General features: G+C 35.7%; 1 protein-coding gene across 2 annotated transcripts in view; it reads right to left on the bottom strand.

The window, feature by feature from the left end:
• Window positions 1-15,687, bottom strand: part of LOC112049469 (lachesin) — a 100,337-nt gene that overhangs the window by 34,794 nt on the left and 49,856 nt on the right. For both annotated transcript variants that reach the window (XM_052882533.1, XM_052882534.1), the window contains exon 4: window positions 5,516-5,723. In XM_052882533.1, coding sequence (XP_052738493.1) covers window positions 5,516-5,723 — 208 coding nt within the window. The remainder of the gene's footprint in view (window positions 1-5,515; window positions 5,724-15,687) is intronic.

The raw sequence follows: 15,687 nt of genomic DNA, 5'->3' as shown, positions 1-15,687 counted from the left end.
CGGTGCAGTGGCGGTCGGTCGCGGAGCCGCAAATGCCAGAGATTTACCGTGCCCGTCCAACTCTATTTATTTTATTAATCCACGCTGAAATTACACTCCCTGGGGGACTCTAAAACGTATTATTTAAAAGGAACGCTGTGTTTTGATGTTATTGGTCAAACTAAACGTGCTTACCAGCGCTTTTGCACCCAGCAACCACGGCAAGTAAGCAATTGATGTACAGTGACTTGTTCGTTAGCATCACCCGAATTAAAAACATTGAAGTTGGCACTTTGTTGTGTATACTTTAGTAGCTAGAGGCTTGTTAATACCTACCTCTGTTAAAACTAGCCCCCCAATCCCCTACCTACATTTATTTAAAAAAACTATAAAACTGTTGAAAATAATTTAAGACTAAGAAAAATGTGGATGATTTTTGAAAAAAGAAAATCTAAGTTAAGATTGCAAAAGTTAAAAAAAAAAATACTAAAAATATTTTAAAAACTAATTGAGATTTTTAAAATTTAAAAAGGAGAAAGCTATCGGAACTGCGAAACCAATACTTTAGTTTTCCCAGAGGGATTTATTTACGTCTGAATACGGATACTCTCTTCTAGCGACAGACGTCCCACTTGGAACAATATGATTACTATAAAATACAAAAAAAAACTGAATGTTTTAAGTTCATTCTTTAAGTCAGTTGAATTTTTTTTAAAAGATATTATTACTCTTACATTCAATTAGTTACATATTATTTTACATTTTTATTCTTAAATTGCGAGTGCGATAATTGTTAAACAATAACTCTTATCACAAATCTATCTCAAAGTTATTCTTGAAATATTTCAAAATAAATTTATTTCATTTTATTGACATTTATGAATTGTTATTAACATAGTAAAGAACTTAATCGTGACGGGATTGATGATCATAATTATCTGAGTATCAGTCAAACGGTAAATAGGCTGTAAGAATGAGATATCTTCATCATCATCATATCAGCCGATGGATGTCTACTGCAGGACAAAGGCCTTTTGTAGAGACTTCCAAACCATATAAATACCTTTATTTATATGTAAAAATATTAAAGTAATATTTTATATTTCCCAACTAAAAAAAAAACTTAGTAAAAGACTGAAAAAATTTTTCGTTTCGAAAAACTTCTACTTCTAAACAGGCTTAGAAATACTCTCACAATTCGAAACTAAGTTAATAGCAAATAGTTTCAATGTTTCAAAGTATTGCAATTGCACAATGCACACAGTTTGAATAAATGAATGCGCTCAAAACAAATTCGCATTTGATACAACCCCGCGTAACGGGGGCTCACCGGATGTCGGATGGAATTTAAAATTTGAAACTTGATAAAATTTAGCCTTTTATCCCCCTTTATCCCCCCCACATCGCTGCTTAAAGTTCTACGAATGAAAATCTCGGCAAGTTTAAATTCTTAGGGGACGTGATATTCCGGCAGTTACAGTACAATAACGAGTTTGCGGTACGTACGGGAATATTTGCGGAATATGTGAACTTAGAAACTACATTCAGATTACATATTATTATGATCCACAAGTTGGAAGGACTGGCATTTCAAAAACGGTTTCATTAATAACATATTTGGCTAAATTTTATCTGATCTTCGTATCATCATCAATGACAACCCATATTCGGGTCACTGTTGAGCACGAGTCTTCAGTTAATAGTCCAACACTTCATAGATGTGGATAATTACTTAGAATATGCATTATGCAGGTTTCTTCACAAAGTTTTTCCTTCACCGTTTGGTACGCATAATATTTTATTTCTTAAAATGCACATAATTGAAAAGTTTGAGATTCATGCCCTGGACCGGATTTGAACCTGCACCCTCAAATCGAAGGCAGAGGTCATATCCACGTACACGTATAGCTATGAGCTATTATCTGTAGTCTGTACAGACGGTACACTCACTAATTTTCTTACAAACTTTGAATCTTTTATTTCAAGTATGCTTAAGCGCTTTCCAAGCAAAAAATACGAAAATAAGCTCTTTGTCTCTATTAAATGATTAGCGGAATCCGTCCTTTTCTAAGCTATAATAACCTATCTCCATTTCAAATTCAGCCATATCGGTTCAATAATTCTAAATTGAGCCTTTTTAGTGTTACTTTGCTTACCTACGCTACGCTACGTTTCGCTACGCTTTGCTACACCATGCTACGCTACGTTGCGCTACGCTTTACGGTATACGCTGGTCCTTGGATTTACTTTGCTTAATCTCCTCTCTCTTTCGTTATTTGATCTCCGGCAGTATGACATCGCATACATTGCTAATTTCACAATAAACAAAATAAACTCCTATAATATTAGTGTAGCTCATTTAAAAAAACTCCAGTAAATCAATAATCCCAAAGCCAATAAAACCCTAGATGAGGGTCGAAACAGTCTTAACTGCCACTTGTCGGGGTTTGTGGGGTCGATATAAAAACATCTGCAACGCGCAACGGTTAAGAAGTGATACGGACCCTCCTTTTAATTTCCACTTAAAAGTTTGTTAGACATTGTGGTAGTACAGGAGGGGAGGGCGTAACCCCTAATCGGTCGTTTGGGAGGCACGTTCTACGTTCTCGGAATTCGGCAAAAATTTTCACTGTAAAACTGCTATAGGCGTTTTCATATTTAATAAGGCTTAGCTTAATATTTAAATAACCTTCGACAAGTAAAGTCTTTACACTTTGCGCGAAAAGTTTAGAAAATGTTTAACTATTTATCCGACGTTAGTTAACTTTGAATAAATTGTTGTACCACCATTAACTAAACATTACTTCATAAAGAGTGGGTGGCTTCTGTGGCGCAGTGGTATGCGCGGTGCATTTACAAGACGGAGGTCCTGGGTTCGATCCCCGGCTGGGCGGATTGAAGTTTTATGTCAAGCGATTTAGCGTTCCAGTACGATGTCGTGTAGAAACCGAAAGGTGTGGATTTTAATCCACCTCCTAACAAGTCAGACCGCTCTCATCTTAGAATGCATCATCGCTTACCATCAGGTGAGTTTGTATACAAGGACTTACTTGTAAAGAATAAAAAAAATAGATAATATTATTTTTTTGTAAATCGATTTGATTTTGGAATAATCGGTGTACGTATAAAAAAAAAACATACTAATCAACTTGATAACCCCCTTCTTTTTTTAAGTCAGTTTAAAAGAAGTAGAGATTTGTATGTGAAACTTAAGCGTTTTTCAGATAGCATGGGTACGGTGAAGTGCGCCTTTATGACGTTTATAATATGTACTATTATAGTATATCGTAAAAAACTTTCAAGAGTGAAACGAATTGTCACCAGCACCATCTTCATGAAACGAACTGTAAACATCAGCTATACAGAAATATGTTTAAAAGCTATCTCTTGGCTGTTACAGCAATTTTAAAATTTCAGTAAAGAAAAGCATTAGATAACTACATCTTTACCGTAGCGCGAGCTTTAAGTAGTACCTACTCGTGTTTCCTTAGTTCGGAAAATATCATAGCCAAGTAAATTAAATACATCAAGTTATTTAAATTACTTGTTTATCTAGCCAAATAAATCTTGTGACAAGCTTTTATCCCACTAATATTATAAAGGCGAAAGTTTGTAAATGTGTGTGTTTGTTTATCCTTTGTGCTATGGCTTCTGAAGCGACCTAAAATTTGGAATGGAAATAGAGTTTACTCTGGATTAACATATAGGCTACTTTTCATCCCGGATAAATCTATGGTTTCAACGGGATTTGTGAAAAACTAAATTCCATGCGGGCGTCCGTTCTTATCATGTAAATTATTATAATTTTTTTTATTCTTTACAAGTTAGCCCTTGACTACAATCTCACCTGATGGTAAGTGATGATGCATTCTAAGATGGAAGCGGGCTGACTTGTTAGGAGGAGCATGAAAATCCACACTCCTTTCGGTTTCTACACGGCATCGTACCAGAACGCTAAATCGCTTGGCGGTACCAGCCAGACCTGGACCAATTAAGGAATCCTCAATCGGCCCAGCCGGGGATCGAACCCAGGACCTCCGTCTTGTAAATGAATAAATAAATGATTTATTGAGCAAAAAACATTTTTATACAGAATAGGTTGAAACGGCAGTTGTGCTAAAATCTATAAAAGATTTTGTGTTACAACCACCATCTCTTCACGAACGAAGATTACAATATTTTTAGCTGCAGTACAAGTACAATTAAAAACTATAAAAATTAATTAAATTAAATAAACTATTAAAATTAAAAATTAAATATAAAACAAAAAAGTATTAAATTGTGATTTAGTTTATAAGGTAGCTTATATAATCAAATTTATACATAACTTATAATTTTTCCAATTTATATATAATTTGAGTTACAAATCCACCGCACATACCACTGCGCCACGGAGGCCGTCAAATGACTTTCTTCATTAGCAACCCATTTTCGGCACGACCACGAGTTTCCTCTTAGAATAAGAGGGGTTAGGTAGAGTCCATAACAGAATATAATAGAACTAGAGAATTAAGAAAATTCTCAGGTATGTATGTTTTCTCACGATGTTTTTCCTTCACCGTTTGAGACACATGATATTTAATTTCTTAACTGAAAAGTTGGAGGTGCTTTCTGGTGGCCAGGACCGGATTCGAACCTAGGCACTCCGAATCGAAGGCAGAGCTATCACAACCTTAACTCGTAATAACTTTATGAGTAGATACAAAAGGTTTAAAAAAATTTTTAGTATTTTTTTTTGTTTTTCATTTTAACGCAAGGCTTTATTTGAATAATAAAGCCTTGTTTTTTGAAAGGTTTTTTTTTTATTTTTATTTCTTTTTTAATCCCCATATTCACACGGGAACGGGTCCTACGCCGGTAAAACCGCAGGGCGATTACTAGTATGAAACAAACAACGTATGTTTATCATTAGTGACAGTAAATCAATTAGCGTGATAAATTTTGACACAGATAATATTAATAATATTGAGTTATGAACTACGTTCGCTAAATCATAATGTTAATTAATCAATTAATTTATTGATTTCCGTAGCATACCTCCGTGTTATCCTAATTAAGTTAAAATAGTTTATAACTGTGATATAATGGTGCAAATACAGTGCAAACATAACTTGAAATAATATCATTTATTTATGAAGCCCTCTGAATCTTTAAGAGTAATTTTAAAATAAATAAATTAAATTTTTTGAGTTTTACTTAAATTTTCACGAGTAGAAGTTCCTTTTCCTTTATCTCGAGAACAAACCCCATCCACCAATCCACATTGGAGTAGTGTGGTGGGTTCATCTCCATATCCACATATAAGTGAAGAGGCCTGGTCCTGTAGGGGGCTATTAAAAATTAAAATTAGTGGTGATGGGATAATTTAGTTCTTACCTACAACTTGGAGAACTTGGCTGATCATCGGGTTAGTGTTGACTTGGCACAATATGTAGTACTCGCGGACCTCTTGCTGCACTTGGCTGACGTGCAGCGGCCAAGTCATGGAGTTGTCGTGCGACAGCTGATAATGATGATGGAGTAATTTAATTCTTACCGACAACTTGGAGGTATCCGACTTGGCTGATCATCGGGTTAGTGTTGACTTGGCACATGTAGTACCCGCGGTCCTCTTGCTGCACTTGGCTGACGTGCAGCAGCCAAGTCATGGCGTTGTCGTGCGACACGCTGAAGCGAGCCAGCCGCGTGATGACGTGCCGGTGGATCGTGAGGATCATCTGCCGGTCTATGTGGATCCATGCCACCTGCGACAAAACAGAATATTAAAGACAGTCAAAAATATTTTAGTCAATGAAAAGTATTATTAGATCGTCAATACGAAGATAATTATGTATTCACATAATTTTTATGTAGATATCTCGTCATCAACCCATATACGGCTCACTGCTGAGCTCGAGTCTCCTCTCAGAATGAGAGAGGTTAGGCCAATAGGACTATTGGCCTATACCACGCTGGCCCAATACGGATTGGCAGACTTTACACACACAGAGAATTAAGATAATTCTCTGGTATGCAGGTTTCCGTTTCCGTTTGAGATACGTGATATTTAATTGCTTAAAATGCTCACAACTGATAAATTAGAGGTGCATGCCCGGACCGGATTCGACCCCACACCCTCCGGAATCGGAGGCAGAGATTATATCCAATACTGGGTTATCACAGTTCTCGTAGATATCTACCTAATAGAAATGATAGGCTGGTCCAAACGAGCCTTGTCTGAGAAGAGTGATTAATATAAAGCAGCGAGGTGCTAGATAAGAACTAGAAACACTGATCAACTATCTGAGTCTGATCCATCACCTCAAACATGGAAAGCATTCGAAAATATTGATAGACTAATGTATATTAGAATTGTAAAAAAATAAAAGGAATATCAGAGGATCATCTAATTTACTTAGAGACCAGCTGGAGTAGTTATTTCAAGATTTCCCAAAAGTGTCAAACATGACATCATTTTTACTTGGAAGATGATTTCATCTTTGACACTTTTAGGAAATCTTGAACTTTATCTTGGAGTAGGTACGAATTATTTATTTGAGGGTTTCTCCACATAATACCTAACGCTAAATCGTTTAGCAGCATGTTTTTGGCACTGTCTATGGAAGCCTGCCATCATGCCAGACTTGAATCAATTGAAAAAATGTATTCATTTAAGTTGGGAAATGAACTAACCAAGTATATCAAAATCAAACCTACAAATAAGCTGACAAAGTTCAAATTCAAAGTACTCAATCAATATCTCCACATCAGCATATCAAACTGATATTATAGCACAAACGAAGATAATAGAGCGAGATGAGGCGTAGCATATTAGAATGGATACATAAAGTCAATAACGGTATGTAAAATACATAATGGCACAACGCAGTATGTGGTTGGAATTCAATTTCCTATCGAGTTGGAGCTAAATTCACTGCGGCCTGGCTCATTCCCGTTCGCTAACTTTGGCTCAGTATTTATATTATAATAAGGGTAAATCAACATTTTCTGAGCGAGCTTGTTTAGGTAATGACTACATGGTTCTAGTTCTTTTGCGTTTCCTATATGCTCATTAGTTGCTTTACCTTTCTGTACATTGAGTATGACTTGTTGGGGTCATGACATACATTTATTAACTTGGATCAGCTTCTGCCTGCCTGTATGAAAATAGAAATTGTTCCAATGTGCTTAAAAATCAATCATTTTATCAAAGTTTAGCCATAAAATTATGATTGATCAAACATCGAATCAGAAACGAGGAGATCCGCAGAAGAACCAAAGTCACCGACATAGCTCAACGAGTTGCGAAGCTAAAGTGGCAATGGGCGGATCACATAGTTTGAAGAGCCGATGGACGTTGGGGTCCCAAAGTGCTGGAATGGCGACCCCGCACTTAAAAGCGCAGTGTTGGTCGACCCCAAGCGAATCACTTGATGTCATCAGTCAGATGGTGGGGGGTCGCAGGGATTCGCTGGATGCAGGTGGCTCAGTATCGTGATGTTTGAAAGTCCCTACAAAAGGCCTATGTCATGCAATAGACGTCCATCGGCTGATATGATGATGATGATGAACATACTTTAATGGATGTTGATTATGACGGTACACATTGTATAACATTTTAAACTGAAGACGCGTTGGAAAACAAAAGTTTTACCCGCGCGACATATCCGTAGTGCGATTTCACGTTAGCTTTAGCTGCGGTGTCGTCAAAGCAAACAGTAGTGCGTGCTCGGCTGAGTTTGAGCTAGTTTGAGCTAGTTTCGAAGCTTAATGTACATTTGTTTGACTTTAGGTTTGGAGGTTTTGAAACCCGGTATTGTTGGCTCGATGTGAATTGCGATTTATATGTGTAAACAAAGATTTTGGCCCGATTGTATTTACGGTTTTGGATTACAGCGTCAGTTTGTTAGGATTTGGTTTGGTTAAGGATTTAGCGTTGCCAACTGTCATTGTTGTAGCGGACTGTCATTTCGTGTTTATATTTTGTTGAAGTTAGGTTATTTTTAGTTTTGGTCCGTAACTTCGTATAATATTATATCTTGTCCTTTTACTCATAGACCACTTTAACTAGCTAGCTAACTGCTCCCGGTGGTCCCTGCGGCTACATTTCTACCATTTCCCAAAATTTGACAAAATATGTATTATTAACTAGATATAGGTACTTTCGCTGCGGCTAAAAGTAGGTACTTTACGTAACAGCTTTCGAAAAAAGAAGTGATATTTGATTTTGGAATTAATTAATTTGTTGTGCTGTAAGTGGATGTAAAAAAGAAAATTTGACCAATCAAAAAACATTACTTTTTAACACCTAGGTACTCACAGCACAAAGAGTCAAAAAAATCTCATTCATTTTATTTAGAAAACGCCCCATTTGAACCTTAATAGTTAATTTATTTAACATTTGAAAAATAAATTAGATGAAAATTTATGGAACCCCGCTCAAGAACCGCGAACCTCCATTTTTTGCCACGCCACCGTAGACCCCTGTTAAGTCTCCCGTAGACCCTTGAGGACTACCTGGACCACTTTGGGAACCAATGTTTTATAGCTATTATTATTACATAATTATATACCATCAAGCAATATAGCCATTTGTTGACTCTATTAGTTACCTATTCATATAAAAAGATGAAGATCCACTCTAGTTCTCCCGGATTTTAATTTTATCTTATGTTGGTTACATTAACATTATAAAGGCGAGAGTGTGTGTGTGCATGTGAAAGTGTTATTTGTGCATTTCAAGTTAAAAATTAATAAATTACTTCGACTGAGACTCGAGCTCAGCAGTGAGCCGAATATGGGTTGATGACGATATTCGATCAAGTAAGTCGCTGCTGTAAGCGGAGGTAGCTGCAAGTTCCGGGGCACGCACAGTTATTTGCCGCCGCCGCCGCAGTGCGCAGTAGTCAATAGACTGCATATTTTATGAGTCGAGACTTGATTCCGTTACATTGCCCTGAATTTACTAACCCCGGGATTATAAACCTTAACAAAAGGCTTTTGTAGGTGTAAACGACGTTTAATATTAATTTTTTAAACAATTTTTTTATTTATTAGCCGACGCCCGGCCGTTTCACCGACGTGGTTTCCGTTTCCGTAAGAATACGGAGATAAAATATAGCTTATGACACTCACAAATAACGTGGCTTTCTAGTGATAAAAAAATTTTGAAAATCCAGTGTCCAGTGTCCGAAAAAAAGACCATTAATTAAAATAAATGTATACTTCAACGCTCATTATTGTAAATGTTAAAATTCAATAATCACTTAGATACGTGTTATGTGGTTTAACAGCATTGCTGGCAGGGTAAGTTAAATAAAAAAAATAAAAAAAACGATTACAATAATTAGTGAGTAAACCAATATTCAAGGGTTATTTTTTTACACTTTGTGAGGTGTTGCTATCATAGCAACATTTCACAAAGGACTTTTGGAATAGTTCTTACGATTCCTTATGTTTGACAACGTCATCATATTCGAAGATGTTTAATCCTGGAGTGGTCATTACATAGTAATCTACGCATACAAAATGGAAAATATCTGAAAAACGGTTAGGCTTAGCTTATTGCGTTAGGTACTATGAAATTAACGTTTAAGAGATCCGTTTAGACTCGCACAAGTGCCTGTCACCAATCTATACTAATATTTTAAGCTGAAGAGTTTGTTTGTTTGAACGCGCTAATCTCAGGAACTACTGGTCCGATTTGGAAAATTCTTTCTGTGTTAGTTAGCCCATTTATCGAGGAAGGCTATAGGCTATATATTATCCCCGTATTTTTTCAGAAACAGGAACCACGCGGGTAAAACCGCGCGGCGTCAGCTAGTAATTGTATAAAGGAGCACCGCAAAGTGTAATAGACTACACTACTACTAGAGTTTTTTCTCCTGTAAAGTATTGCTCTGTTATCTATGCTATATGGGCCTTCTGCTTGGCCTGTCACTGTCAACTAAAAACACGCATTCGCCGGATACAAGTTAGTGTTAGTATTTTGTTTCGTTTGTTTTTATCAACAGTTCCCATTTCCCATAATTCCGCGCTATCTAGTTTCGACTTCGAGAGCGGCATCTTCGGATCTGCAGTGAACGCGATCGATTGAACTGTCGAAGTAAATAACCCAGCTCGGGGGATTACGACCGAAGTTCAGGTAAACGAAACGGGCAATGAATATTGTATGCTAAGGAGTTTACAGTCGGTTCAAGCTTTGTTATTAATAATACGCAATCCACGATTCGAGATATAACGGTACGTACAACTGTTTGTATTTGGAAACAAGAAATTCATACTGGGACCATCATTGGATCTATACTGGGACCATTTCTTTTTCTCATTTATATTAGTGACCTCCCTTGTTGATAAGGATAATCAGGAGATAGTTTTGTTTACAGATGACACATCGCTTATGTTTAAAATTAATAGAGGAGAAATTAATTATGATAATGTAAACAACTCTATCAAGAAAGTGGTACATTGGTTTGAAGCTAATAATTTAGCGCTCAATAAGAATAAAACAAAATGAATAAAATTTACACTACCTAACGTCCAGCAAGTAAAAGCCAATGTTAAGCTTAGTAATGATGAATTAGATTTGTTTGATACCACTGTGTTTATTGGAATTAGAAAGAAAGAAAGAAAGCTGCATTGGGGCTCATATAGCTTTATTGCGGAGTAGTAGACCTCCCGCGGTTTTCCGTGGGAATATAGGGATATAATATAGCCCATTGCTCGCTGATAATGTAGCTTTCTATTTACGAAATTTTGAATATGGGTCCTGCAGTGGACGTCCCTCGGGTGATATGACGATGATAAGGATGATTGGCTAATCGGTGGACTTAAGCTAAATATCGTGGTACCTAGCCTAGTGTTCCAAAAATAGAAAAAAATTGTTTGATTATGAAAACATATATTTACATAAATGTAAAATAGAAAGTAGGTACTGTAATTCCTCTCAACTAATTTAACTACAAAATATTAGTTTACCGCTAAAAGTTGAAGTAAGTTGAGTTGAAATAAGACGGGAAATTATAATATACCAGAGTTCTAGTAATCGGGAAAAGTTCACCTATTCATTAGGCAGGAAAAGCAACTAGGTAACTAACCTCAACTAACTAACGAATCTCCCTAGTTTCTGTCATTTAAGAAGTACTCATTTGCAAAGTTTCTTGAGATTAATTTGATAATCTCAGTTGATATTAAAGTCGACGTTCAGTCCAAAGTTAAGATACCACTTTCAACAGATGCAAGCTTTTAAGAAATTAAAGTTATCTTATTCCATTTGTTAAAGAATTCTATAATAATATCTTTTATGCTGTGGTCTAGACTTGCTTAATTAAGTAATTTGAATTTAGCACAGTTCAACTCGTACAATATACTGGAACTGTTAGAACAAAATGTGATTTAGGAAAATCAAAATTCTACGCGAACTAAGGTTGGGGTTCACTTTAAGGTTACAACCTTGAATTAATTGATGAACCCTTAAATAGGGGACTAAAGTCGAATCATCTAAGATTCTATATTGGACAAATATAGTGGAGCACTGTTTGCCCGCCAATCCGCATAGGAGCAGCATGGTGGGTCTAAGCTTCATATCTGCTATAAGGAGAGATGCCTGGCCCTGTAGTAGGTCTTTTAAATAAGGCTGATAATGATGGTGACTGCTAGTCTTAACTAACTATTTGATTATAATTCATTATAATAGTAGGAAAAAATAATAACATTCGATTATTATTTTTTCCCACTTTTACCCCCCCACAACAACAAACAGAGTTAGCCTATAATACAAAAAAAAAACTAAATTGAAATCGTTTCATCCGTTCGGGAGCCAGGATGCCACAAACAGACAGACAGACAAACACGTGAAACTTATAACACCCCTCTTTTTGCATCATAGGTTAAAAGTAGAGAAAATTATCTATGACAGTATATTGGAACTACTATTGGAACCCAATAAAACATTTTTACTTAGGGCTTGAATTTAGATCTTCCAGAACAAGCCACTAGACGAGCGAAGCAGTTAATTCTCAAATGCATTTGCAGTGTATATAACGCGAAACAATCCATTTGTAGCCAGATACAAACTACCGGCAATTCGAAGTTAATCAACGGTTCATAGCTGAAGGTGGGCGAAACTTTATAACCCTCCGAAATTGTGAGCGATGACTTATGACGTCAGGAACTGGGAGAGAGAATTAATGGTCTCTCGTCGTCGATTATACAGCCATTAGCATCACCTGGACCTTTGTGAGTTTAAAGACTTCCAGCGCTATTATTTATACGCCCGACCTGTTCCGTCCTAGTATTGAATGTTGTACTTTTAACGAGGTTTTACAGAAAATCATAGCTTTTTTTTGAATGTAATTTTTCTGGTGATTCGAATTGTAGTTTAAATTTTACGAATTTGGTTAATAAAACTATTCACGTTTTTCCAAGGTTTGTTTGTAAATTTACAAAGTATTATACAATATACTTTTTAAATTTACAAACTAAATAACTAGTTGACCCGAAAATCGTTTTTTGCCTTGCAAATTTTGTGGTGGATCACCCTTATCATTTAGGGGTAAGAAAAAATTCATAAAAATTTGGTTACAAACACAGCGATAAGAAAATTTTATATGTTAGATTGGAGTTAAATAAAATTAATAAAAATTTAAATTTAACTTTATAAGCCTAAACCCTTACAGTACAATAAAATATGAAAAATGTGCAAACGCAAGGCTCGCAATTTTAATTTCTTTCTTATTTGCAAATCACAGTCTACATACGCGCAACCGATTCTGATTGTAATCTCCCAATTTAAAAAAGAAAAACGTCTTACGCTGTAAGAACAACTTGTTCTACTTAAGTACATTTCAAAACAGTCGTCCAAAAGTTGCGAGCAAATCACTTAATCAGCTCCCGAAATATCCAAAAACAAACGCAAAGAATCTCGCAACTTGTCGCTCGCAACTCGCAAAGCCACTAAGCCTCTTTACCCCTGTCCCCCCTCTCCCACCACATACTTAACGGCAATTTCAAGTAAACCGCGCGTTATCTCGAATTACTTTAACTCCGCTCCCTGTGGTAGTGGGGACGTTGTTTACGACACCGTTTGTTATATTTGAAGTTTTGTTTCCAACGATAAGAGTTTTTATGACCTTTCAACTTTTTTGGCAGGTGTAAAATATTCATGGTTTTTTTTATTATCAACACTTTGGCTCACTGAGCTCGTGTCTTCTCTCAGACTGAGAGGGGTAAGGCCAAAGAGTCAACCACGCTGGCACAATGCGAATTGACAGACTTCACACACAGAGAATTAAGAATTTTTTCAGTAATGCAGGTTTCCTTGCGATGTTTTAGCTTCAGCGTTTGAGACACGCGATATTTAATTTCTTAAAATGCACATAACCGAAAAGTTGGAGGTGCATGCCCCGGACCGGATTCGAACCTACACCCTCCGGAATTTAATGACATACCTAATAAACTATAAATGTGTGAACGTTGTGAATATCTCTTAGTAGCTAAGCATTTATTTACTCTATTAATATATATTTATAAGGATGGAATTTGAGTATTAGCAGTTAATTTTTCTCAATAAATAATAAATAAATAAATCGGAGGCAGAGGTCATATCCACTGGACTATCACGGGTCTCATGGTTTATGATTTACTCGTCTAAAAAAACTGCAATTATCATCATCATCATATCAGCCTATTTTAACGGCGCAGTAGAGGGTCAGACCTCCCTCCTTGTAAGAGTGGGATATGGAGTTTTGACCCATCATGCTGTTCCAATACGAGTTAGTTAGGGTGATAATATTTCTTTAATTACCGGTTTTTTTCCAAAATTTAACATTTCAGTGAGTCAAATTGTTAATAGAGTTCCCAAAGCAATAAGAGATTAACATTTTATAATTAGTAGATCTACTATTAAGGGAAACTGTCCATAGTTTATAGTGACAGTTACAATTTAAAAAAAAGTTGATAAGATTTAGAACCAAAAAATTTATTTATTTTAGAATTTAAACAATACGTTGTATCCATTAAAACTCTAATATAGTATTCACATACAATGTGATGTACAATAAAGGTGAAAGTTTGTGTTTTAGGGTGTGCAGAACCGATTAGGCTGAAACTTAGAACGGAGATAGATTACACTATCTACTTTATACCACGCGATACTTTATATCTCGAAAAAATTCATGGTTCCTGCGGGATTTGTGATAAACCGAGTTTCACGAGAACGCAGTCGCGGGCGTTTGCTAGTAGATAATGAAATATATACAAGGCATTACATTCGTAATTTCCTTTTATTGAACGTCGTCTAAAAATGCGTCAAAAGTATGTCTAAAAATGCAATTTTATATTTAAATAAATTACTTATGCGTATTACATTGATATGTATGTTATTTTTTTTTGCTTAAATGCCAGGTTATATCGGTTGAATAAGTTATGATAATATTATTATAAAGTATAATAATATTATCATAACTTATTCAATATGAAATATACAAGAGCAATCGACACAATACACCTGGGTTGGACCAAGTTTGGGTGAAACTTAAGGTATATTTGATTAGGGTCCCACAGGCCCTCCTTGTAGCACTCCGCATATTCTTTTTATTTGCTTCACTAAAACGAATTTAAACTACGCCCTACGAAGAGCATTTTAATATTTCATATTTACAGACAAAGCTTTCGTTGTTTTACTTCAAGTACTAAATTTGAAAGTTAATACCGAAGCTAAAGTATCTCTTGCTCTTAGAATTTAAATATTGGATTAGGTTAAAGCAATAAGTAAAGCAAGTCTGTGAAGTACCTGAAGATACCATTTTGAAATGAAATTAATGAACTTGAGAATAAACTCTTTAACTGAGATAGTAATGTGATTCGAAATGAAAAAGACGTTTCTTGTAGTATTATTATATATTTGCCTATGTCTGTATTATTATATACATATTTGCCTATTTAAGTGGTAGAAATCTGTAGAGGAAAAGTCAAAACTTGTGAATCTAGTTGTCAGAAACTTAACAGAAGGTGGTGAATACGGTCCTAAGTGTCCTAATATCTAACAATATATTATCAGCCTGTTAAGACAACCAGACCACAAAGTATTTACATATATACAGGATGCTCGGGAGCATTCCCCATAACTTCAAAATGTTGACGAGTGTACTTATAGGAGCCGAACTGCATAACTATTTATTTTTAACTAAAAAAAAACTTTTTAGGATTTCATACAAAGTAATTCAAATAATTCCGACTATCTATGTAACACACGCCTTTATTTATCCTTGCATTTTAAAATACGTAATCGTAGTGGTAAGTCTGTTGATATCGGCGAGATATTGCAACTGGTACTCCGCACTTCACTAGTAAGCTACTTCATGATATTTATCAATGAATATGCTTGGCTAGGTCATAATATAAGGATTCGATATATGTGACACAATTTATGATTTGTTACACCTAAACTATTCATTTTAGAACACATGTTCCTTAGACATTTTTAATTAATTTTCCCTAAAGAATATAACCCTAGAGTTATGGGAAATACTCAGAAGCACTCTGTATATAGCTGTCGCCTAGACTAAGAGTAAACTTACATTGCTTAAACGTAAACGTTGCCTAAAGGATTAAAGTAGTTAGTTATCTTGAGAGATAGATCAAACAAAGGCCCGATAACTCTAAAATTATAAAGCACACCGTTACTGCTTAAGTATTTACGAGGAGGCAGTATCGTGATAATAGCTCTCG

The sequence above is a fragment of the Bicyclus anynana genome, chromosome 7 (assembly GCF_947172395.1).
Source record: "Bicyclus anynana chromosome 7, ilBicAnyn1.1, whole genome shotgun sequence".
NCBI classification, from domain to species: domain Eukaryota; kingdom Metazoa; phylum Arthropoda; class Insecta; order Lepidoptera; family Nymphalidae; genus Bicyclus; species Bicyclus anynana.
This window is presented reverse-complemented; position numbering and strand designations above follow the sequence as displayed.